We start from the raw sequence: 23,828 nt of genomic DNA on the forward strand, positions 1-23,828 counted from the left end.
ACATCCCCTATAACACTATGCCCCCTATACACACACTATCTACAGCCCCTAGCCACACATATTACACCACAAACACAAATGAAATTGACCTATTTACACAATACCACACCACACTCTACACACACGCAATTTCACAAGCAGGCTCCAAACACATGCACCATACACTTTCCTGGCCCAATTGTCCTCTGGTATCCCACTTGTGGAGACACCAGAGACAATTTAAAAGCAAACACAGCGCAAGCCTTTTTCTAATGCCAGAGCTCTTCAGCGCGGCTCTGCGCATTGAACCAACTTGCTCACTTTGAGAGGGGGTGTGCTTGTCATTAGTGATGACAAAACACACCCTCTCTGACCCCGCCCCCTTCTTAGGGGGCCGCTCTGATTGAAAAATGCCCGGGCCTAATTTTTTTCCCAGTCCGGCCCTGGTGGCAGCTGTTATAGCTAAAAAGCTATGGAGTAGCTCCATATTAATGCTCATGGTTTTGGAAGGTAATGTCCAACAAGCTTATATAGGTATAATGGTCAGTTGTCCACATACTTTTGGCCATACTTACATTATGCAAATAGAGTTCTGTGAATCACTTACCTTTGGTCCCAGTAATCCAGGCTGATCAGAAAGGACAGTTGCAAGTTCCTTCAGTGCAGATCTTAAGAACTTGCGCCGTTCCCTGTGTGTTGCACCCCTGTAAGGAACACAGTAGAAACGTTGTAAAAATTGTGTTATTTTGCCAAAACTTAATTTTATGATTGGCAATAAGAGAGCGAGAAAGAGAATTAAATTGTTGACCTCCTGTTTGGGGGATAGCCCCTAGTGGGATGAGTCACTATAAAATTAAACTAGAAAATGAGCTGCCAGGAGAAAACAAGTAATAAACGTGTCAAGGCTATCCAGTTAAGGGTAGGTGAGAACTAGAATTAAAACTTAACGTTTAATACAACATATAAAAAGGTACTAAATCACCAAAAAGAAAAGAGAAACGAGAACAGAAATGAAACAGAAACGCTGGATTTGGGGATGGTATTAGTCTTAACCAAAATGGTCGTACCAGTTATCTTTCCTCTGAAATAGAAGGTAGGATGCTAACATGATTCTGATAAGGCCACTACAGTCTGAATACGAGCTCACTCCCAATACAGTGGCTATGGTATGCGCTTGTCAGAACCCCTAAATTAGGATAGATATATATAAACATATTTAAAAGATAGCCGTTCCCAAATTTTATGGAATATATAAATAATGGGAGAGAAGTCCCCCTACCCTTAATCTGGAGTTAAGGTTTTCTTTGGGTTAAGGGGTGCTCTCGAAGGCACAGATTCAGTATCTACCAGTACCCTTCCCTGTCTTCACTCCCTGCTCCTATACCTGGATACTTTGTTTGGCTGGGATAAAGAGCTAAGCAATTGTATCTTTTTCTTCACCACATATCGCTGGACTTAAACAGATGGTCCTCCACTTTATCCTTCCACACTACATATACTCTTTATGTTTCTACTGTATCTCTTTTTTAGGCAGAGTTATCGGATTCCAGCCATTACTTAGGATAATTTGTATTGTATAAATGTACATAGTCATTTCTGTTCTCGTTTCGCTTTTCTTTTTGGTGATTTAGTACCTTTTATACGTTGTATTAAAAGTTACGTTTTAATTCTAGTTCCCACCTATCCTTAACGGGATAGCCTTGACACTCCATCAGTGACACATTTATCATTTATTACTTCTCGCTTTCTCCTGGCAGTTCCTTTACTAGTTTACTTTTCTGATTGCATCCGTTTTGTTTTATTTCTTTACACATAACCTACACATTGTGCTCATTAAATAGTCCTGCCAATGTAAAGGTTACTTTTTTTATCCAAGAAAGATTATATTTTAGCAAAAATAGTTCGTTATTTTATTATAATGCTACATAGCTAAATATATAACCACTTCTACGTTAGTTTTATCCTAGTGGACATGTTGGTTGTAAAAATCAGATATGAGAGGTTGCAGAGAACATGACGGTACATGAAAAATATGTTCAAACTATATTTTATGGGAGAACAGCTTAACAGAAGCAAAATAATTTGTATCAGTAATTAGAACAAGCATTTTTTTTCTGCTGTTCATTAGAATAAAAAATGGGAAGTTACATGTGTGGAATACTTCTCAACACTAATCAGTAAAATTATGTATACTAGCTTAACATTTTATTGATTCTTTACGTTACTAGTGAAATGATTATCCAAGATTCTAAGGATTACTTACGCATGGGACACTGCCGTCTCTTTGCATTCTCTGATGTCATTTATTCGTTTGTTGTAACTGAAAAAGCAAGATTTAGATCTCTAAATACATTGTACACTAATTTTCAATGCCTAAATTATGCTGGCTTTAAAAAACAACAATTTAATTTTTTTTTTAACAAAACAAACTAAACAAAACATAAGCATCATAATACCACGGTAATGCAAGTTTAGAAGCAAAAACATTAAACACACCACATAAAACATATGTATATATTGCATCTTTTAAGAACCCGTATCTGGACGAGCTTTACATATTTTACTTAGCAGAAGACTCCAAGCACCACAAACACTACAGCATGCTGCACTGGTTTTGGTGAAAGTCGTGCCCCGGCCCCCCAGTGTAAGTAGTCAGACAGTTTTAGATTATTCTTACTTCTTTTCCGAACACTGGAAGCCAGTCCCCACCTCCACTATTTCCCATGGAGAGCCAGAAGCTCCTAAACAGAAGCTTCAATTAGTTCTCCAAAGCTAAGCCATGCAATGCAGGGCTAGCTGATCGCTCTCAGCTTATGAGCAAAGACCTGCACCTCTGCACTTCGCTCAAAGAGCTTCTGGATCTCCTGAGTATGTACCCAGCTTAGCCAATATGAGATCAGTGTAAGCAGAGCTGCTGGCATGTCTTGGCTCCACAGCCTGTCACTATCTTAACATTTGGACCCTTTACCTCGGTGTCTTGAAATACTAGGCAGACAATAAGATAATGGTGATTGGCTGTGGGGGTGAAGTCAAGTCACGAGTGAAGCTCACACTGATCTTTCATTGACTGAGCTACACTGCATATCTTCCAGTCCCAAAGAGGTTTTGCAAAAAAGGGAGGAGTGGCTAAGGAGGAGGGTTATGGTGCAATAAGCATAAAATCAATAACTCAAATTATCTCCTTAAACGACAGTAAATTAGAATAAACAATAAAAATGCATTATTTGTTCAAATAAGTTCTCTTTATAAAATTCTTTGACCACAAAGATAAAATCACATTTTAGGTAATGCATGATTACAGAGGTCTCAGAAATGTTCACAAACTTCTCTTCTTTGCTTTCGTGTACAATGAGTGGCCAACTCCAGGCCTCCAAAATGATCATCACATTAAATGATATCCCATTGCACTTTGAGTGAGCAGTTTAGACTGCCGCCACCTATCATTTAGTAGGGGTATCCTTCAATTAAAGTCTGTAAAGAGTCCCCAGAGATTAGAAGTGTTAATATAGTAATGGCTTTGATGTAGAAAGTACACAAGCTCAACGCCTGAACATATAATTATTGCTCAGGGAATATAGCTAGTTTAAACAATGACAGATCTGACAGTAAGTTCTGTCAGTATATAGAAAATGTATGTGTATGCAAGTGAGCACCAAAATGAAAAGCAAGGATATTAAGAGTTAATTGGTTTTGACATTAATGTACCCTCTAATGTTGACAAACAGGTCTTCCGCTGCCTTGTGGATATGGAAAACTTCATCTCTGTAAAGAGAAAGGCATGAGCTGCTCTGCAGGGCAAGTTTCCAAAGATTCAAAGCAGTGGCATCCGAGTTTAGAATTCCATGACACAAAATGAATCCAACTGAAAATAAAAATACACTATTAGCAAGTGATAAAAACAAAAAACAAAGTTTCATTTCATCTGACAGCCTTGAACGGTAATAAACAATGTATATTTAGAAAAAAGAAATATAATGTGCAGCCCTTGTGCAAATCTGGTCATACAAAGTGCTAGAGTTATATCAGTTCTATTTTATTGCATAATCACCAGGTTTGGGATCCAACTCACTTAATCTATACATTTACGGATTGTCGAAACCTGGTCATTCGGGAACAACAAACCCTTTTGTTAATCATAGCAGATGAAGAAATTAAAATGTAATCTCACATAATGCTCCCTACCTTTTGGAGCCGATGTGGCGCATCTCTCTGGGGTCCTTCTATCTGCTCCTCATTGCTCCCGCGCACGGTTTAGTGATGCCGGAATATGACGTCCAATTCTGGCACCCGACTTCACTACAGACGGCGCGCGCGAAGGCGAAGTGAGGAGCAGGAACACTGAGCTCCCTCACTGGCCCTCCTCCCCGGCCAGGTAAGTTTTAGCAGAGTAGGCACCTGCAATGTGGGGAAAGCAGGTGCCTACTCTGCTATAACACCAGCATGTACTCGCGGTTTGCCAGGCCGCAAAGATGGTCCTGGAGGGCGGCATGCGGCCCGCGAGTTTGACATGCTTGTTGTAGAACTATCGAACTATCGCTTCCATGATTGTCATTCGAAAGACATTCTAAAGGCATGCAAAGCATCATGGGAGTATTCGACAACATCTGGGGATCTACATTTTGGGCACCCCTGCTTTAAGTTTATGCAACGCAGGTGATTTCACTAACCTGAAATCACTCCCATATGCATTGATAACATACATGGTGTATTCAGTGTAAAATATATTGATTTACTCACTTTCCATCCGTTCCAGCATTGCTTCATATAACACCCACCTCTGGGCTGTCCTCTGCTCCGCCTGAACTCTTTGATTTTCCCTGCTTGGGGCCCATCCCAAAGCAAAGTTTTCTCAGTGATGTCGCCATACTGGCTTCGTTGCCAGGATCAGAATGGAGTGACGTCACTCCGTTCCAGTACTCTCTAGCCAGCGCTTTCCTTTGCAATTACAGCAGACACACTGTGGTTGCTATGGGTGTAGAGCAGAGGAATCTCCTGTGGGAGGTCTTTTCTGCTCTCGTCAGTCACTGCCTTAGCACGCCATATTTAAATATATTTTTCTCCTCCTCTATATATTTGCTAGCAAAATTCTAATGATACGCTCAATCTTATAAGCATAAGTTGTTTGCGGCATGGCATGGCATGTCCCTTTTAAGTCTAATTTTCCGCATGGTTTGGTGCATTTAACCTGGAGAAGTTATTCACCTGTTTTATTGTGTCCCAACCATCAATTTTTGAATGCAAGCCATTTTCTTGGCTATGTAATAGATTTACGAATTTGTTCAGGCACTTTTCAAACAGAAAATGGACAGGTTTTTTTCCCCACCACTGTAAATGTGGTGGTCTTCTGGAATTAAAATGTCATTGAAAAATAAAGAAAACTTTTTAAAACACTAATAAATATGATCAAGATAATGGCAGATCGCCAAATGTTTCTTTGCAAGGTTCCATGCAATTGTCTATTGCGAGCTTTCTGCTCACATTAGACCATAGCATTGTTAGAATGTGCCCCTTTGATCATAAGTGAGATCTTTCATTTATCCCTATATGGTCTTAAATCAATTTTAATTGACTGTGTGTCGGATATCTAACTCATAAAAAAAATCACTGCTAATTGCCCAACTACATCGTGCACTCCTCATGAAAACCTCTTCTCTCTATTGACCTTTTTACATTTGTAACTAATGCACCGTTTCCTGTTCCTCCCATCAGTGCCTTTTTCCTGAGGGGGTTGATTTGTTGTGGAGCTGAACTGTATCCTTTCCAAATATCTAACCTTCAGATGCTACATTCTATTTACAGCTTTGAGGACAAACGCAGACTGAGGACTCTAAGATAAAATCAGTTTCTGCAGTTGAGAATTTGAGAGAACATAAAAAAAATCTGTAATTCATGGATAACGATAGGAGCATATTTTTGTTGTCATCTTCAGAAACATTTTCTCAAATAGAGGTACACATAGTAAAAAGTCAGGTTGAAGGGATGAATCTGTACTATTGACAACGCTAGAAAGGGAGTAAATATTCTAACATTCTAGTAATTTGAAAAGAAAATAATTACCTATTTTATCACCTTGATAAATTACACATTTGTTGCTTAAGGGGGCTTCCTCCATGCTTGGAGGAAGGAGAAAGAATGAAGATTAGTGTGAAACAGATATTTAAAAATGTTGCTGGAGTTGTAAGAACACCCTCCAGCAACAAAATGAGCTAGCCTAGAAGACTGGCCAATGTCTAATCTGTGCATATTCTATGCACCAATTTTCATATATTGGATAAGAGTAACCAGTTTACAGTTTCAGTCAATGAATGACCAGCGGGGATTGGCATCCAGCTTCTGCGGAAGCAGTTTATCACCAACTATAGTGAAAGCTTGGAATATCGCTTTAACTGTTAAAGTGAGCCTGGCACAGCAGGTTCACATAAATAGCAACCGTTGTGAAGCAAGCAGCATTTTCAGGCATATTATTAGAATTCATATACTGCAGGTTTTAAGTTGTGTATTTAACTAGCGGTCCATCAATGTCTTCAAACACAGTTACCACCAGAAAAAGGTGGTCATACATTTTTATTTTCACAACTGAACAAAATAGCTCACTTTTTTTTAATTTTTTTTATTACACATTGTTAAAGTGGTTTGCTTTACCAACATTTGGAATTCTGTTACTATGGCATTGAACAAGGCATGGCATCTCATTAGCTCAGAGGTGGAGTACACTGGGTTAAGTGGGTCCAAGATGTCAGGAAGTGAGGTGTACAATGAAAGGCAGAGGCAAACTACTGGGGTACAGTCCAAAACATCAACTTTAAACGTCACTAGCTGCCACTGATATTGGACTTACCCTTACATCAACAAAATGCCTCTTATTTTGGATTTAATTTGAGTTCTACGTCAATTTTTATCCAAAACAAAATGTTTGATTTGAAATGTGAGGTTTCTCAACTGTGCTCACTACTCTTGAAAGTAACATTTATACAGTAAAATGAGAGTCCTATACTTACAAATGATCCACTTTTCCATTGCATCCAGTGACAGGTACTCACATGGCATCTGTAAAATACATTTAATGAAAAGAGTTAGATAAATGTAGGCTACATAGTAAAGAGACTCCTTTTATTTTCTTTATTTCTACATTAAACAGGTATATGTGAAGTACACCAAGCAGAATGTTTAATGCAGGACAGCACTTTTCTCTTTAGGAGTATGCTTCAAAAGTATTTTTCAGAGCGTTGACCATATTTTGAAAATGGGACTAAAGATGCATAATACACCTTAATGGAGTTGAAAAATCTATTTGCAGTTTCTCTGGGTGGCAATTGTGTCTCTTAACTGCTGGGATACAAAATGTTTCACACAGCTACAGTGAGGGGAAAAAGTATTTGATGCGCTGATTTTAAGCCCACTGGCAAAGAAATGAACAGTGAGAGATAGATAAAAAAAAAAAATCCTGAAAACGCATGTCAAAAAAGTTATACATTGATTTTACGTCAATGAGTGAAATAAGTATTTGACCCCTTCGACTTAGTACTTGGTGGCAAAACACTTGCTGGCAATCAGAGGTCAGGGTCAGACGTTTCTTGTAGTTGGCCACCAGGTTTGTATACATCTCAGGAAGGATTTTGTCCCACTCCTCTTTGCAGATCCTCTCCAAGTCAGTAAGGGTTCGAGGTCGACGTTTCGCAACTCAAACCTTCAGCTCCCTCCACATATTTTCTATGGGATTAAGGTCTGGAGACTGGCTAGGCCACCAGAGGACCTTAATGTGCTTCTTGAGCCACTCCTTTGTTTCCTCGGCTGTGTGTTTTGGTTCATTGTCATGCTGGAATACCCATCCATTACCCATTTTCAATGCCCGGGCTCAGGGAAGGAGGTTCTCACCCAAGATTTCACGGTACATGGCCCCGTCCATCGTCCCTTTGCTGTGGTGCAGCTGTCCTGTCCCCTTAACAGAAAAACATACCCAAAGCATAATGTTTAATGTTTCCACCTCCATGTTTGACGGTGGGGATGGTGGGTCATAGGCAGCATTCCTCCTCCTCCAAACACTGTGAGTTGAGTTAATGCCAAAGAGCTCGATTTTGGCCTCAGCTGACCACAACACTTTCACCCAGTTCTCCTCTGAATATATTAGATGTTCATTGGCAAACTTCAGACGGACCTGTACATGTGCTTTATTGAGCAGGGGGAACCTTGTGGGTGCTGCAGGATTGCAGTCCTTCACTGCGTAGTGTGTTACCAATTGTTTTCATGGTGACTATGGTTCCAGCTGCCTTGAGATCATTAACAAGATCCTCACTGTTCTCATGATCATTGAAACTCTATGAAATGAGATCTTGCATGGAGCACCAGACCGAGGGAAACTGAGTTATTTTGTGTTTCTTCCATTTGTGAATAATTGCATTGTTGTCACCTTCTCACCAACCTGCTTGGGCAATGGTCTCTTAGCCCATTCCAGCCTTGTGCAGGTCTACAATCTTGTCCCTGACATCCTTTGGTCTTGGCCATGGTGGAGAGTTTGGAATCTGATTGATTGCTTCTATGGACAGGTGCCTTTTACACAGGTTAACGAACTGAGATTAGGAGCACTCCCTTTAAGAGAGTGCTCCTAAATTTAGCTTGTTATCTGTATAAAAGACAGAAATCTTGCTGATTGATAGGCGATCAAATACTTATTTCACTCATTGACATGCAAAATCAATTTATAATTTTTACATGCGTTTTTCTGTATTTTTTTTTTTATTCTGTCTCACTTAAACCTACCATTAAAATTATAGACTGATCATTTCTTTGTCACTGGACAAACGGTAAAAATCAGCAGGGGATCTAATACTTTTTTCCTTTCCTTTATGGCTAGATTTCTCAAGCAGGAAAAAAAAAAAGCGTTACGTATTTTTAATAGATTCACTAGTTGCAAACAATATTTAATCCTAGTAGTGGCAGAATCAGTACCAGTTTCTTTCACATGAAAACGCAAAGTGGTCCTAGCTTTTCTAGGATCAACAGGTTCCTCATATGCCCGCATATCTTTTGCAGAGTTATATCTGCAAAATGGAGTTTGTACTTGGCAAAAATCTTATGGTAACCACATTAAGTATCGATCAATATCCTAATTGAACTATAGCTGCAATGGGAAACTATAGTGCCAGGAAAACCAACTCTTCTGGCACTATAGCTTCCTCCTCTGTCAAGACACCTCCCCCCCCCCTTCTGTCACTAACCTTGGTCCAGCTCCACCCATGCACAGCGTGAGGACGTCCAGCGTTGTTTAGGCGACCAAAAGTCACCTATCCACAAGGAAGTCCTTCTAGTGGCTGTCTGGTAGACAACCACTAAAAGAGGAGTTAACCCTAGCAGGTAATTATTGCAGTTTAGAAAAACTGCAATAATTACATGCTCGGGGTTAATGGTGATGGGAGTTTGCACCAAGACCACTTTAATAAACAGACCGACGCTACCCTAAGGTCTGTAACAGCTCCACTAGGCTCTTAACTCGTTATATTTTCAGAAATTAACTATTATTAAAGAGCTGACTCCAGTAATAAAATTGGATATGAGATCATGTGGCCTTGAATAATCACTAAACCTTATTGGGATTTATGAATACGTTTTAGGTTTTCTTCAGTATGTCTTAGAACCTGGATCTCCAAAGCACATTAGTATACACTAAAACAATCTCTTTCTTTACTTGGAGGCCCTGCCATCTTGGACATAGATTAATCTTCTGGTCTTTCAGAGCACACACCATCTAGACAGTATACATCAAAATTATCCCAAAGACCAGTTCTTGGCAAACATATGACCATAAGTTACAATAAAAAAAAAAAAATTAAAAAAATTAAAAAAAAAAAATATATATATATATATATATATATATATATATACACACACACACACACACAATACAATGTTAAATTAAAATTTTTCCCACAGAAATTCCAAAACTGCAGCGATGTTACAACCGCAAAGGAGAGAGAGAGAGAGAGAGAGAGAGAGAGAGAGAGAGAGAGATATTCCTCATAGACGTTTTTACTGCCAACGAAGTAGAGATTTTAGAATATACACAACTCAACCTTGGCACCACAACATAAAATTTCTGTGAGGAACACTTGAACCCGATGTATTCTCTGGCATGCACCCTTACAGCTTATTGGATTACTAAGGCACAGAATACAGCAGATCTTGCTTATTATGCCCTCAGCAAGGAAAACGCATACATGAAAACACTGAACAGAAAAAAACATAAAAAGGTTAATACAGGAAATCGATACATACTGTGTCTGATTGTGCAGGGTTTAGCATTGTGCTTGGAGCACTGATGAGACTTAAAAGCTGAGCATTTCTCCACTGATCTGCTGAAAGGTTTCTTCGAGGATAGACCATTTGCAAAGAAATGAGTGCATCTGACAAAGACTAAATAATAAAAATAAAAAGCTGAAATAAATGGGCATAATTACTGAGCGACAGCACAAACATAAAATGAATAGATTATTTGCAGTGTGAATAAACACTAATTACACTTTATTCTTATAATGACCGCTATTAAAACAAGACTCATCCTCTTAGCTGATGCTATCACGGTAGAAGCTACTCAACCTTTTTTCAAGCCTTCCCACTAATTGCAACATAATCAGCCTGGAAAAAAAGTTTTTCCCAAGGTTGCAGATTTAAAAAAATAAATTAAAAAAAATTTGAGCCAAAAGGAATGAGTGAGAAACTAATGGTTTATTTATCTTTAGAGGCAATGTAGATGACATTTCAAACAGGAGATTTGCACTAAAAGGTTGCCAAAACAGTGCACAGGAAAATGATATAAGGTTTGTTTTATCACCTCTCTTTATGCTCATGTGCAGGTATAAACAAGATTTTCCTTTAATTCTGAGAGATTTGAAATCTAGAAATTAACCAAAATGCATTTACTTTACTATGAGGGACAAATTCTTCCATCATCTTCTTTAAAGGGTTTTCATAGTCAACTATCATTTGTCCAAGTCGAGGATACTCTCGATCACTAAAAATGTGAAAAATATACAAAGAAGGAATTATATCTAAATAATTGTGTGATGGATTCAGAGATGCTTAATGTGTATGAATGTATAAATACCTTGCTCCATGAGTCATTTCATGAGAGTAGTTGTAGAGGCCTATAATTGCTTTTCGCTCTTCGATCCGTGAAAGCATAATCATCAGTGTAGTGTACGTTATAATCAAATCTAGGTAATTCTTTGTCAAGTCAAAGTTGACAGTCTAGAGAGAGTGGGGGTACAGACAAAACAGATTTTTATTTGCAGAACAAAAATCCATAGGCCGACAAAAAGAGGTAAGCTCATAGGCTGTCGTTTGTTGGAGATGCTACAAGTGTTGCACTGAAGCTCATAATGGTGTTCTCTATGTCTAAGTCTGTAAAACCACACTCTCTCCCCCCCCCCCCCCCATTCATTTGTAAAGCAATATGGATAAGGGCACTATATAAAACAGATTAAGTAATGATGGACCTTATGAATCCAGAACAATTGGTCAACAATCACATTTGCATGGTTTCATAAACATAATTAATATATATTTTTTCTACATTAATAATATATGCTGTGTAAACCGTACTGTAATCATTGTTTAGATAGTTATAAAGAAAACGTATCCATTCTGCTAGGGTGACCTTAGGTTCTAAATGGCATTTTCAGGTAAGCTTGCAACACTACCTGCACAAATAAGAAGTTCATAAGTGACAGATGCGAGGGCAGCCAGAGAGCAGATATTTTATTAATGAAACTACTGGAAAAAAAACCTCCCCCACTCAACCCAACGCAGACAACTTCATAATACAGGCTGCCTGTAGTGGACCAGAATTACTAATCATATAGAAAAATATAAAATACACTCATCTATGAAAGTCCCTTATTTCCAAAACATTATTAAATAATATTTAAAAGTTCCTAGCTAAACTGTGGTTAGGGAGTCTGCTTGCAGCTATAGACAGGCCCTTGCCTAGCCAGAGTGAAGCCTCAAATCAGGAATATCACATTCTGAAGTATGGGGTCGAAGTTTATCCCATAATCGTCTTTTCAACAGAAGATTTTCAGGTAAGCAGTTTATTCCCAAAATGCACTGAATCATGAAGAAATACTCAAACATGGTACTCTCTTCCTGTCAATGAATAGGACTACACAGTAACCAGTATTGTTAAAATGTATTCTACATGGTCATTACATTAGACAAATGCTGTTCCTATCCCTGCCTACACACTCTGCATATAAATGAATAAGACAGTGGAACCTAGGATCCTGTGTTTGGGTGATTCTTCTTTATGTTTTGGTGTATATATAACTGGTAGGGGACATGCCCAGGATAGCACTGGTACTATACTTACTGACTAGCCATTACAGTCTTTCTTTAGACGGATTAGTGGTGAATTTTATTAACTTTTTAATCCCAAAAAGCAGCTCCACTTATACTACAATATCAGTGGGACTGCTCTACAATCCGATAGCAGGTACAGCCCAGATTACGGTTTAGTGAGCCAGCTGTAAGAGCTGCACACAGTGTATGTAGTCTCCAGGGAGAAGAGACTGCCCAGTCCAAATTGTGCATGTGATGTGCTCACACCACATGCACAAACTGGTAAACAATCAACCTGGAGCTGGAAATTCAGGCTGATTGACAGATCATTGACTAAGCATTGATTCCAGCATAGAACTTTCTAAGCCTGCACATCACAATAAGAGTCAGCATAGTGAACTCTACAAACCACTATGTTTGCAATAATGTAAAGTAGTGGAGTCTGTTTATAATCACTTTTTAATGCTATGTATGGTGAAGAATAAACCCTAAAAATAAATGTCATCCGTTTATTGTCCCACTTAAAAAAATAAATAAAAAAAAATATATATATATATATATAAAAAAAAAAAAAAGTCTCTTAATTCTTATTCATTTACTAAAACAGTTGGAAATAGAGTGCAACAATGTGTTCTAAGAAAATTCTCAAAATGGGCGAAAATGACAGAGTACCCACAAATCCTGCCCTTGGGGCGCATGTTTTTAGAAACTGTGCCTGCAAATCACAAATACTTCAAATAAGACAGTTAACAGCGTTTATTATCTCTGCATTGAAATCTAGATAAGAAATTGCGCTTAACTGCTAACTAGCAACAGAGGCTCACTCACCCCTTCCCTCAGCCGCATTATATACCGTACTCACCTATACGCAATCACACCTAGAGTGAGTACAATACAAGCCTCACCTGCTTGCCATCCAACTGAAAGAACACCGCTCAAATAGGTTAAATCTCACACTCTATCTAACCTAACACCGACATAACAAACATACACAGATGTGCAGACAACCAGATATCGGATACCATAGGTTTAACAAACACGTCACATACTCCTGAGTCCATGCAGCTGAGGTGCAACAGTTGCACACACCTCTGGACATCTGCATCTACTGCTTACACACCCAAACTGCACCACCATGTTCTCATACAAAGTGTACTGTTACCACGTTAATCATACTGTGTATTTGATATAGAGGGGGGATGATGAATCTCCGAAATGATATACAATGCGCTGTACTGTTTCCACCCTATATGTATTTTTACCGTCTTCCCTCTTCTATTCTGTACCCCTTGCAATTTTTGTGCCTCAATAAACTGGTCTTTAACCCCTTAAGGACACATGACATGTGTGACATGTCATGATTCCCTTTTATTCCAGAAGTTTGGTCCTTAAGGGGTTAAAGTGAAATCTAGATAAGCTGTGGGACTCCGGCAGGCAAGTGGCACATGACAGTCGAAGTAGACTGAAGAAAAGTAGACTGAAAATGAATATTTTGTGGCATAACATGTTACTTATACTCTGAATAGAACCGTCTCACTAAGAGAATAAACAGGGAATAACTGGAGACACTGGACTTGGAATTTTGAAACAAACTATTAAATAGAAGGACAAGAAAGGTATTACTGGGGAAACAAATAGGTACTGACAGCAGGACAAAATAACTCAACTGCTTTAAAATCAAACGACCCTCACATTGAATACACAGTGCATTTTACTGGCACCGCTTTGAAGAAAAAACAATCTTTAGGGAACAGGCTACAAAAAAAGTAATGGAAAACAGGAGCTCTAAAATACAGCTAGCACTCACACACCAAAAAAAGAGATCGCTTTAGAATAGATGGGGCAATATAAACCGTGTACCTATTTAGAAGTCAATATAATACTGCTGTCTTTACCTGTTAACTTTTTTTTTAGCAGTATCAATAACCTTACTTATGTTAACCATGACATTTTGTATACTTACAATATCAAAGAAAACCTGGCATACATCGATTGTGTTTAGCAGCTCACAAACATGATCCTGAAGAGGAGAAAAAATAAAAAAATTCCAGCTGAAATAAGAAAATGCATTTGCACAAACTAGACAGGTTAACTTGTCATTTGGTAAGCAATCCGAATATTCCAACCTGTGCAACATAAAGGTTACCCCAGTAGGTGGAGGAGATATACAAACACGTACAGTCGTACACAAATACACATACGATCATAGTTCATTTTAAAGGGCTTCTCCAACACTTTTTTGCTGGCATAATAATGCCCATTTTGTATTATTCTGTAGGTTCTCTCCCTTCCCAATATAAATTTTACTTGCCCTTATCCATTGGCTAACGTGTTTTAAGTTCCATTAGTAAAAAAGTGAGGATTATTTACACAGATCCTTTGTTTAAAGTTTAAATGAAAAAAACAAAAAAACTATTTACCTTAAATTCCATAACATCCACAAATGTGAAGTAATACAAAGCCAGGTTTTTCAGAATTTCAGATTTTTCTTTTTGAAGTTGTGCAAGCTGTTGCTGTAAAGACACAGACACTTTTACATACCTTTATTACAGAGTGTAGAAATCAACTGCATCCATTTACTGACCAGCAATCAATTAATATTAGAAAAATTCTAGTTTACACTCCCTCTGTCCATCATTTATTAAATTTAACAATGTTTATTAAACATGGATTGCCTCACAGAAAGAGTTAATTATTCTGAAATGCACTATTAGAATATACAGATCATGTCAGACCAGGTGTTAAAGGCACAGGATGAAAAAGTGCAGTTGTCCAGAAAAAGAACAAGCATGAAAGGAAGTACTTGTTAATTGAAAGAGAGCAAGACCACGTTCTTCAATAGCAAAAGAGACACTTAAAATTCTGAACTTACCAAACAGAATATCCAGGCAAAGCCACGTTAAGCATGCAAAATAAATGTAGATACAAACATAAAATACAGTAAAAAACGATCTACAACTAGATTTTAACAATACGACAAAGGCAAAAAAAAAAAAAAAAAGAAGAAGCAAAAACACTTGTTAGACACACAAGAACAAGCAAGGCTTTGAAAGAGATTAGAAATAGTTTAGATACACAGCAAAGAGAGTGTGGAGAATAGATGAGGATTGCACATTTAAGCAAAGCAGAAGAGTATGGCTGCATATTTGACTCACGTACACAATATTTCTCAACTAAATTTTACTCATCTGGCATTCATGGGATATGGTACAAAACACGGTTATTTATTAAAAGGACTCTATCAATCACCAGAACAACTAAAGCTTAATGTAGTTGTTCTGGTGAGTATAATTATATGCTCCAAGTGGCCACTCCTCAGATGGTCACTGGAGAGGCTTCCTGGCTCAGTGCTGCATAGAAGGCAGCACTGCTGTTCAGCATCTCCATGGGGACGCAGAATTTTACTCATAGAGATGCATTCAATGCAGCTCTATGAGGAGGTGCTGATTGGCCAAAACTGTAGTGCTAAACCCACCATTTAAGTGGCTTGCCCCCCCTTAGCCCCTTCAAAAAGTAATAAAACTTGCCTTATTTTTAGCGCCGTGCTGCCCTCCCCCACATCCTGCCTCATTGTCGATTATAACCAATACAATGCTTGGATTGGCTACAAATCGGCAGCTGATGATGTCATCGACAGGGGCGGGGCCAGCGCAGCGCTGAAAATAAGGCAAGTTTTTTTACTTTTTGAGTAGCAAGCCACTTAAATGGTGGGTTTAGTGCTACAGGTTCGTGTTCCTGACCCTATAGTGTTCCTTTAATGTGAGAATTCAAAGTGAATTTCAAATTTTAGGGAAACGTAGCCAAACTTAAACCATAGCACACTCAGCAAAATTTTAAATTTGGCTATTTTGGCCTTAAAATTCACTTTCAATTCTCACATTAGTAAATAAGTCTGACAGTCTTGAGAGGTATTACACCAACTTCAAAGGTTTACTATAACCTAGGGGTTCAATCAATTAAATAGGATAGCCAAACAGAAATTAGCGTATTTATAAATCCACTTAGTAATGACTCCTAACTGTCTGCTTTGCCAGGAAGGATTCCTGGCCAACTTGCTTTTAATCTGTAGCTGGAAGCAGAAATGAGTGCTTCTTACAGAGAAGCAATGGTTTCCATGTTTCTCTATGAGAAGCATAGTTGGGGTGTTCCAATTGTTCTATAGGAGAAGCCTTTCAGTGATACATGGGGTTGGGTTGGAAGGGACTGCTGATCATTAAAGGAACATATCAGGCCATCTATAGCTCCTGCACATGAACAATTTAAAGACATAGGAAGTTCATAGTAATGTGTTGAACAAAGCTGGTTGAAGCTCCCCCATAACCACATTTTGCAAAAACTATCAGTTAAAACAAAGTAGCATTTGAATGAACTGGAAGTTCATGGACAGTCTACATGGGATTTTCCATAAAAATTCCATTACAATAAAAGTAACAACCACGTCAAACTCACTGCAGATTTTCTCACAGAAATGCCAACTTTCTAATGATAGCACAGGTTCAGTAAATACACTTGATTTAGTTCAAACTGTGTCCACAGCATATCAGTATTTATAAAGACATTGATTTGTATGGTTGTTGCATCCTCCAATATATAAACACATTTATGAAGGTTTTGGTCACTAAACTTAGAAGGGATGATGTTGCTAATGCTGCAAGTTGAAATAGAATTGCATTTATCAGAGTAGGTGGAACATTCACAACATACATTAATGTTTCAAATGTTTAACCAGTTTATCTGCTGCCTGCTACATTCCTTACTAGTCAAACACATGTTAGTTGGGCATGTCAACATTTGCTGCAGCACTGAACAAGGATCATTCAAAATGCTTTTAGGCTGGGGTTATTAAAGAGTCACTGAATTGCAGCCCAACCCAAAGGGAGCTATGGGCACAGAGCAAAAATAAATAAATAAAAAATTTGAATTATAGGTTGATTAAAGCAGCCAAACGCTGTTGAAACATCGTATCAGCTGTAGTAAAAGCCAATAGCAAGTCTTTTAGGAAAGCATTCTTTAAGACTTATGTGTAAGCGGACCATACATTTTTAAAGAAATAAGTTAATGTTAACAATCATTCAGGCTAGCAACTTTAGATTTCCTGAAGTGTTGTCTAACCCAATTAGAGATTTTAACCAAATTTAACTTGCAGAGCTTTTTCACCCAGTTTTTACAAACATTTAGCATTTTTAAAAACATGACAGGGTAAAGGAAATCTGTACTTCAAACTTTTGCAAATAGGATTGTGCATGGAAAGGAGTATATTTCATGGGTTAAAGGAACACAACGGTGTAAGGAATACAAACCTGTATTCTAAACAATATCGCGTCCCTGTTTAAGTCAGCACCCCTACAGAAAATAAGGGGTTAACTTACCCCATTCCAGGTTGGGTCTGCTGCTCCAGCAACGCCACACCGATATGGGAAAGCACCTTAAAGCATTCCCATAGGAAAGCATTGAATCAATGCTTTCCTAGGGGGAATTTGAAGTTAGACGTCTTCGTGCAAAGCGTGAAGACGTCCAACAGCATTTCACTGAATTAAACTCAGTTAGGAAGCAGGAGGACCGCCACCAGAGGTTGAAATAACACTGCAGTTACTCTGAAGTGGCAATGTTATATATTGCAGGATTATGGGGACAGGGCCACTTCACCCACACCACTTCTATAATGTCCATTGATTGATAAAATGTTCCAACTAGACTGTTTTATTTTGCCTATCACTACACAATGACACATGCATCTGTCCCAAATAAGATGCACTTAAGTGGTTATAAGCAATATAAATAGTGAGAGTGATTTGCTAAACTGGGAAGTCTAAAACATCAATAAGGGAATGTTAGGCCAAAAGATACAAAACAATTTTACAATTACCCAGCTCTATTTTGACAAGAAAAAATAGCATTTCCGTTGTCAATTTGCTTGTTTTAGCAAAAAAACATAGGGTGTTTCTCGCCTAAGCAAGAGGAGGTGGAGAAGGTCTGCAGTGAATTTTTGCTACAAAATAGATTAAAAATATCTGTGGTGTTCCGATTCATGTGAAGGATAAAATCTGCCCCATAGGTCTTAAAGATGAAGAATGGTTTCAGAGGCATATAATAACACAAATGACAGAGAGTTGCTCCAAAATGCAACTAAATACATCTTCCATAGAGTTGGAAAAAACCTGAAACAAATTAACAGATGTTCATTACTCTGAATTATATTAATTTGGTGTAATGAAGACAAGTTAATTTGTCTAACCTATGAGCATGTTTCTACTCTCCAACTACAACTACTGATGGTTGCATACATTGAGTTTACAGTTTCACATTGCTAAAAAAAAAAAAAAAAAAAAAAAAAAAAAATAACAGTACGCTGTAGTCTGTTTTTTTTCCCCAGTGTGATATTTAAGGTGACATTTGGAATGATTGGTTCATGGGCATGGACTGAAAAGAAATAATTGGTCATACAGCAAACCCACAACCCACTACAATTCTTAGTGCATGCACATGAAAAGTGGGGAAATGCAAAATCTGCATGATTACAGGCAGTGTATGCAAGTTAAACTACTTAGGACAGGCTAACTGTTAAATGTTGGTGAACTGGTTTCTATGAAAGACTTGTGTAAACAAGTCAAGTAGTCATGCAATGAACGACAACCAACAACAGAAATTCCCAGTGTTTTTCATAACAAAATTTTCTATATACAAGTGCAATACATTCATTCATTGGTAACAATATAGTAATACTGAAAGTGAAAGACACTTGAGAAAATATTCTACATAAGCAAGAGAGCAGATATATTTTCTTTGTTTTTATTAGCATATCACGTTCCAAAATAATATATCCCTACATATACTTACATTGTTATTTCGGGTTTCGACTGCTGGAAACTTTCGAACAATAAATTTAACAGCAGATTCAAGGTTCTTGTCAATCAGATACGATGGCTTTGCTTTGGGATCGCCACATGCCTACAACGTAATCAGGAAGGATAAACAAACAAAAAAGAATTACAATAAACATAATACATGTTTAGGAAAAATATGAATACAAATGTAATATCCTCAAGTAATCAAACATGAAACATTCTTGTTTGTATCAGGACTAAGTGAATATAAAAAGAAAATGAGTATGTAAAAGGCTGTTATAAGAGAAATTCATGTATTTTACAGAAAAAAGTGAATGAATCTTTTTAAAAAATGATTACAAGTGAGCAGCAGTGAACGTATGGAAGTTTCAATGCTGAGATGAGGTGAACGTTTAGCTAAAATTTTGTAAGAAGAGCTGCTCGAAAAAAATAATTTAAAATACAGATAAAAAAATGGGACAAAATATTTAGGTGATTTAAGAATAATTCCGAGGCCTAAATATATTGATATCTATATTTCAAATAGCTGAAAAGTAAAAACCAATGGGCTTACCATTGAATTTTGGAGCATGGACAACAGGTGCAAAAAAAACAATTGCAATAATTGCAATTTGCAACACCGCAAAGTGAACAAATGCAAAGACATATCAAACGCATTTTTTCCAATTTACAAGACTAATAAAAGATTTCCGTTGAAGCATTTGCAAACAGTGAAAATAAAAAGAAATTGAGGGAAAAATCTAAATTAACCAAAATACAAAAGGTTCTGTGTTTTTTTTAATTGTCAAACAGTTATTTGGCCCATTAAAACCAGGAGATATATGCCAACATATTGCAACAGGCTATTAGTGCTGAGGCATAGTAGTGCATTGTTATTTCTTAGTAAGTTTAACAATACTTAGTGTGAAAAAGCACAGGTTTGTTAAATACATATGTTAAAGCAAGGAAAAGTAATTGGTCATTTTTCATTTTTTGTAGGCATGCCCTTATATGCGTCAAACAACTTTAGGTTGCACGCCTTTAATTATTAGAGCGGAGATTCATGCTTCAGGGGAAAAAAGGGGGAAAGAAAACCCAGATATGTCACTCTTGTTGCAAGTAAGGGGCTTCCAACCAGTAAGCAGTCCAGCCCTTGATAAATTGCAATAGCTGGAGGGCAAACTGCTGGCTACCGCTAAGAGCTACATGCGCAAGTGCAGCCTGCATGCTTGCCAGTAGTGTATAGTGAGGAACTAGTGTGGCAGCTAATTACTACTTAGCTTTTCGTCACTGATTTTATGGCCGTGCTGTGGATTACAGAGAGAGAAGTCATGGAGTATGAGTCTGGTTTCAAAGCGGGCAAAGGGAAGGTGAAAAGCAATGCAAACCTTCCAAACTTGTCCTTGCTGGGGAAGCATTTAAACAAAAAGAGAGAAAATTACACAGACATTAAATATCAAAACATACATTTCCTTAGGGATATGCCCATAGATTGTACAGCATTTCAAATAGCAGCTTCCAGTAAGCTAAGACTTAAATAACATTTAATTAACATTTTTTTTAAACAAAATACTGTTCAGGCCACATTTGAAGGTTTGTTTTTTTTGTTGTTTTTTTTTTTTTTTTTTTTAAAGTTCGACTTCCCACATTAAAATGCCAGTTTTTTTAAAATGCAATACAATATAAAAAATAAAAGTCTGTTTCACCTAGCCTACCACAACTTCGACAGCTAAATTACTTAATATGCGTCTTTAAAAACCAGTAAGATTTGCAGAAACATTGTAAAATGCCTTTTCATTTCCACAGGAATGACTAAACAGGAATGTATTCTGGTGATGTCAAATAACTTTAGGCTAGAATGATCTGCTTTGTTACTATAGCAGCAGATTTTATAGGGACAACACACATTTAACTAGCGCAGATGGAATAAGAATCCCCAAATTGGCTTATATGCAGATAACTTTTAAGAATAGATTTGCAGCTTTGATACCTACCACTAACAATAGGTGTGTTTATCAACATTGTAGTTGGTGTTCATTTGTGCACACGGTACTTTACATGCAGTTATTTTCACCTTGGACAGGAGTGTTACATAACATTAAATCCGGAACTGGGTAACACTGAAAGCAATATACAGCCCTACAGTGCATTATGTCACAAGGGCTTAAAATTTGAGTCCTACGCTACTAGCCAGAAATTAAAGGTTACTTGCCCCTCCAAGCACGGAGGTTCCATGGCACACTCACTAAGGATTTCTACATGCAGGTGCAAATTCATTCTATATATACACATACATTCAACTCAGAAATTAACATGAGACCCCAACTAGGGGTTTTCTGCAAAATATCAATTTTATTACATTAGATATAGTGTACAAATACTGTAGCACAATAGCTACAAGGCACCCCCCTCGTAATAAAGTAAAGAGATATTATATTCAAGTTTCCTGACAGGTTTTGTAGAGAGAGCGCTAAATTATGTTTCATGAAACCTCACAGCAGTACATGAACAGACCTGCTAAATTGTGATTTTATGAAAAATGCTGCAAAACTGCAGGATCCACATGATGCTAAAAAGGCAACTTTGCACATAAGTCATCACTTTCAATTGCTGATGGGACACAGTCAGTCAGAAGCCTTTTACCCGTTTTTTACCTGTTTATTGGCATACATATGAAAGTTGGCCCCCATACACCTTTTATTCCATCAAAATTCAAACATAATAAATTAAGTTTTCATAAAAACTCAAAGTGACGAGTCTGCTGTAGCATAGGATCATACGTTAACTAAATAGCCTTTATTAACACACTAAAGGCCACCAACGGCAAAATTCCATTCCGTTTAATCTCAAATGAATCAACAATCTACAATAATGTGGATGAACAAGTTTACATTTAGGCAAGTATAGTTTATAATCCAAAAACTTTTTCAGGGGCATTCTTCGAAATAATTTAGCAGATAGCACAAGGATTCTGCAAAGAAAGTACCATATATTCGAACACACGCAGTTTTTTTGTTTACTTAATATGATGTGAATACCAAGTGGCCCAGCAGCAGCATTAGGAGGTCAAAATAAAATCATACATTTTTTATAGTGAATTAAATCTTCCCTGTCTCTTCCCCTCACGACCAAAAAAAATAATTTTCAAGTCTTACACTACAAGCCAGGCATTAAATGTTACTTGCCACTGCAATATTTTATCATGCCTACAAGCAGGAATACAAGAAAACTCTGCTTGATAAATGTCAGGCTTTTCCTCCCACACAACAGAATTGCTTAGTGCTCAAAGCAGGTTTTTAATTGGTGGTGGGGGGAGTGATTTCATCTTAAGCAATCTATTACAACCCACAAAGTTCAGTAATGAATGTAACATAATGGATCACCTGGAAATTCAATTCCGCTGTAGAAACCAAAACTACCCACAATGCATATAAGCCAACTCAGGACACTGAAATCCCATAGATACATCATAAATGTAAGCATTCCAAATACAAAAACATCAATAGAGTTTTTTGGAATTATAATTTTATATTTTGAAATGCAAATAAATTTTAAATTTGCTTTGGAGCCAGTAATTACATTTTAGGAATCATGGTTTAGGGAATTCATCAAGCTCTGGAATACGGAAGGGTGGCGAGAACGTTGAAACACCCAAGGTCGACATTTATCAATTCTGGACAGTTTGAGTTCTAATTCGAATGCAGTCTTACAAGCCTGGAATGGGTCATGGAAGGATGCTGCATATAAGACTACCGCAAGACTGCTGATCGAATACGGTTTTAAAAAATAATCAAAAATCATGCTCAGTTTCTACAAAACAAGTCTGGATGTATAAAAAGAGTCACTAGAAAATTGCTCACAGATACAAGTCATTTTTGACTGACAGCCCTGCCGTAAATTTTAACTGTTTTTAAAATCAGAAGGAACCGCATTCAATTCCAACACCAGGTGCATAGAAGCAGGACCAGCAAATCCAGCAATGAGAGTAGAAAAGAAAGGAAAATCCCCAGGCACTCAAAGTGTTCAAGCCACAGGCGGATTTATTGGATCAAATTGGCAGAGCAATGTTTCGAACAGCTATGAGGTCTTATCAAGCTTGATAAAGACCTCATAGCGGGTCGAAACATTGCTCTGCCACTTTGATCCAATAAATCTGCTTGTGGATTTTCCATTCATTTCTACTTTAAATTTCAACTATGTGAAGATTACAACATACAATCCTGTAGTTGCTTAGCATTCTAAGACAGGGCTCGACAAATTTGCTTGAAATTTGACAAAAAAAATAAATAAAAAAAAGTTAGGAGCCAGGTTTTTCAACATTACAAATACAGCTCCTAAAGGGACACTATAGGGCACGCAAGGTAGCAGAGCAGTCAGAGTACATACAGCTCCCTGGCCACCTCCTTTCTCTCTGAGCAGGCCGTCTGCCTAAGCTCTCCATGTGCCACTTGCCCACCTCTGATCTCAGGCAACCAGTCACCTTGGGGGCTTAACGGGCTCACAAATCTCAGGCACCAGGACAAATCTCGCGACTTGGGATTTGCAAGCCCTCGTCTAAGATACTGAATCACGTGTTATTTTTATGCATTTGTATCACCTGTTAATTCTGCATCTGAATCAGTCAATGAGGTAGTAATTGTGACCAAGAAACTGGTTGCTCATGTGAGCCATGCACCACCATTGAGACTTTTTCCT

At 37.7% G+C, this 23,828-nt stretch overlaps 1 protein-coding gene across 4 annotated transcripts in view; it reads right to left on the reverse strand.

Annotated features, from left to right (window-relative positions):
- Positions 1-23,828, reverse strand: part of NCKAP1 (NCK associated protein 1) — a 69,583-nt gene that overhangs the window by 33,210 nt on the left and 12,545 nt on the right. The window contains exons 2-12 of one of the 4 annotated variants that reach the window (XM_063429801.1): positions 20,522-20,539; positions 19,147-19,257; positions 14,730-14,816; positions 14,273-14,329; positions 11,078-11,220; positions 10,894-10,984; positions 10,249-10,386; positions 6,978-7,026; positions 3,685-3,841; positions 2,243-2,299; positions 587-683 (exon numbers count right to left, since the gene is read on the reverse strand). In XM_063429801.1, coding sequence (XP_063285871.1) covers positions 587-683; positions 2,243-2,299; positions 3,685-3,841; positions 6,978-7,026; positions 10,249-10,386; positions 10,894-10,984; positions 11,078-11,220; positions 14,273-14,329; positions 14,730-14,816; positions 19,147-19,257; positions 20,522-20,539 — 1,005 coding nt within the window. Of the gene's footprint in view, positions 1-586; positions 684-2,242; positions 2,300-3,684; positions 3,842-6,977; positions 7,027-10,248; positions 10,387-10,893; positions 10,985-11,077; positions 11,221-14,272; positions 14,330-14,729; positions 14,823-19,146; positions 19,258-20,521; positions 20,540-23,828 lie in introns of all 4 variants that reach the window. The other 3 variants (XM_063429800.1, XM_063429803.1, XM_063429802.1) reach the window with 3 other exon arrangements.

This window comes from Pelobates fuscus, chromosome 8, assembly GCF_036172605.1.
Source record: "Pelobates fuscus isolate aPelFus1 chromosome 8, aPelFus1.pri, whole genome shotgun sequence".
NCBI classification, from domain to species: domain Eukaryota; kingdom Metazoa; phylum Chordata; class Amphibia; order Anura; family Pelobatidae; genus Pelobates; species Pelobates fuscus.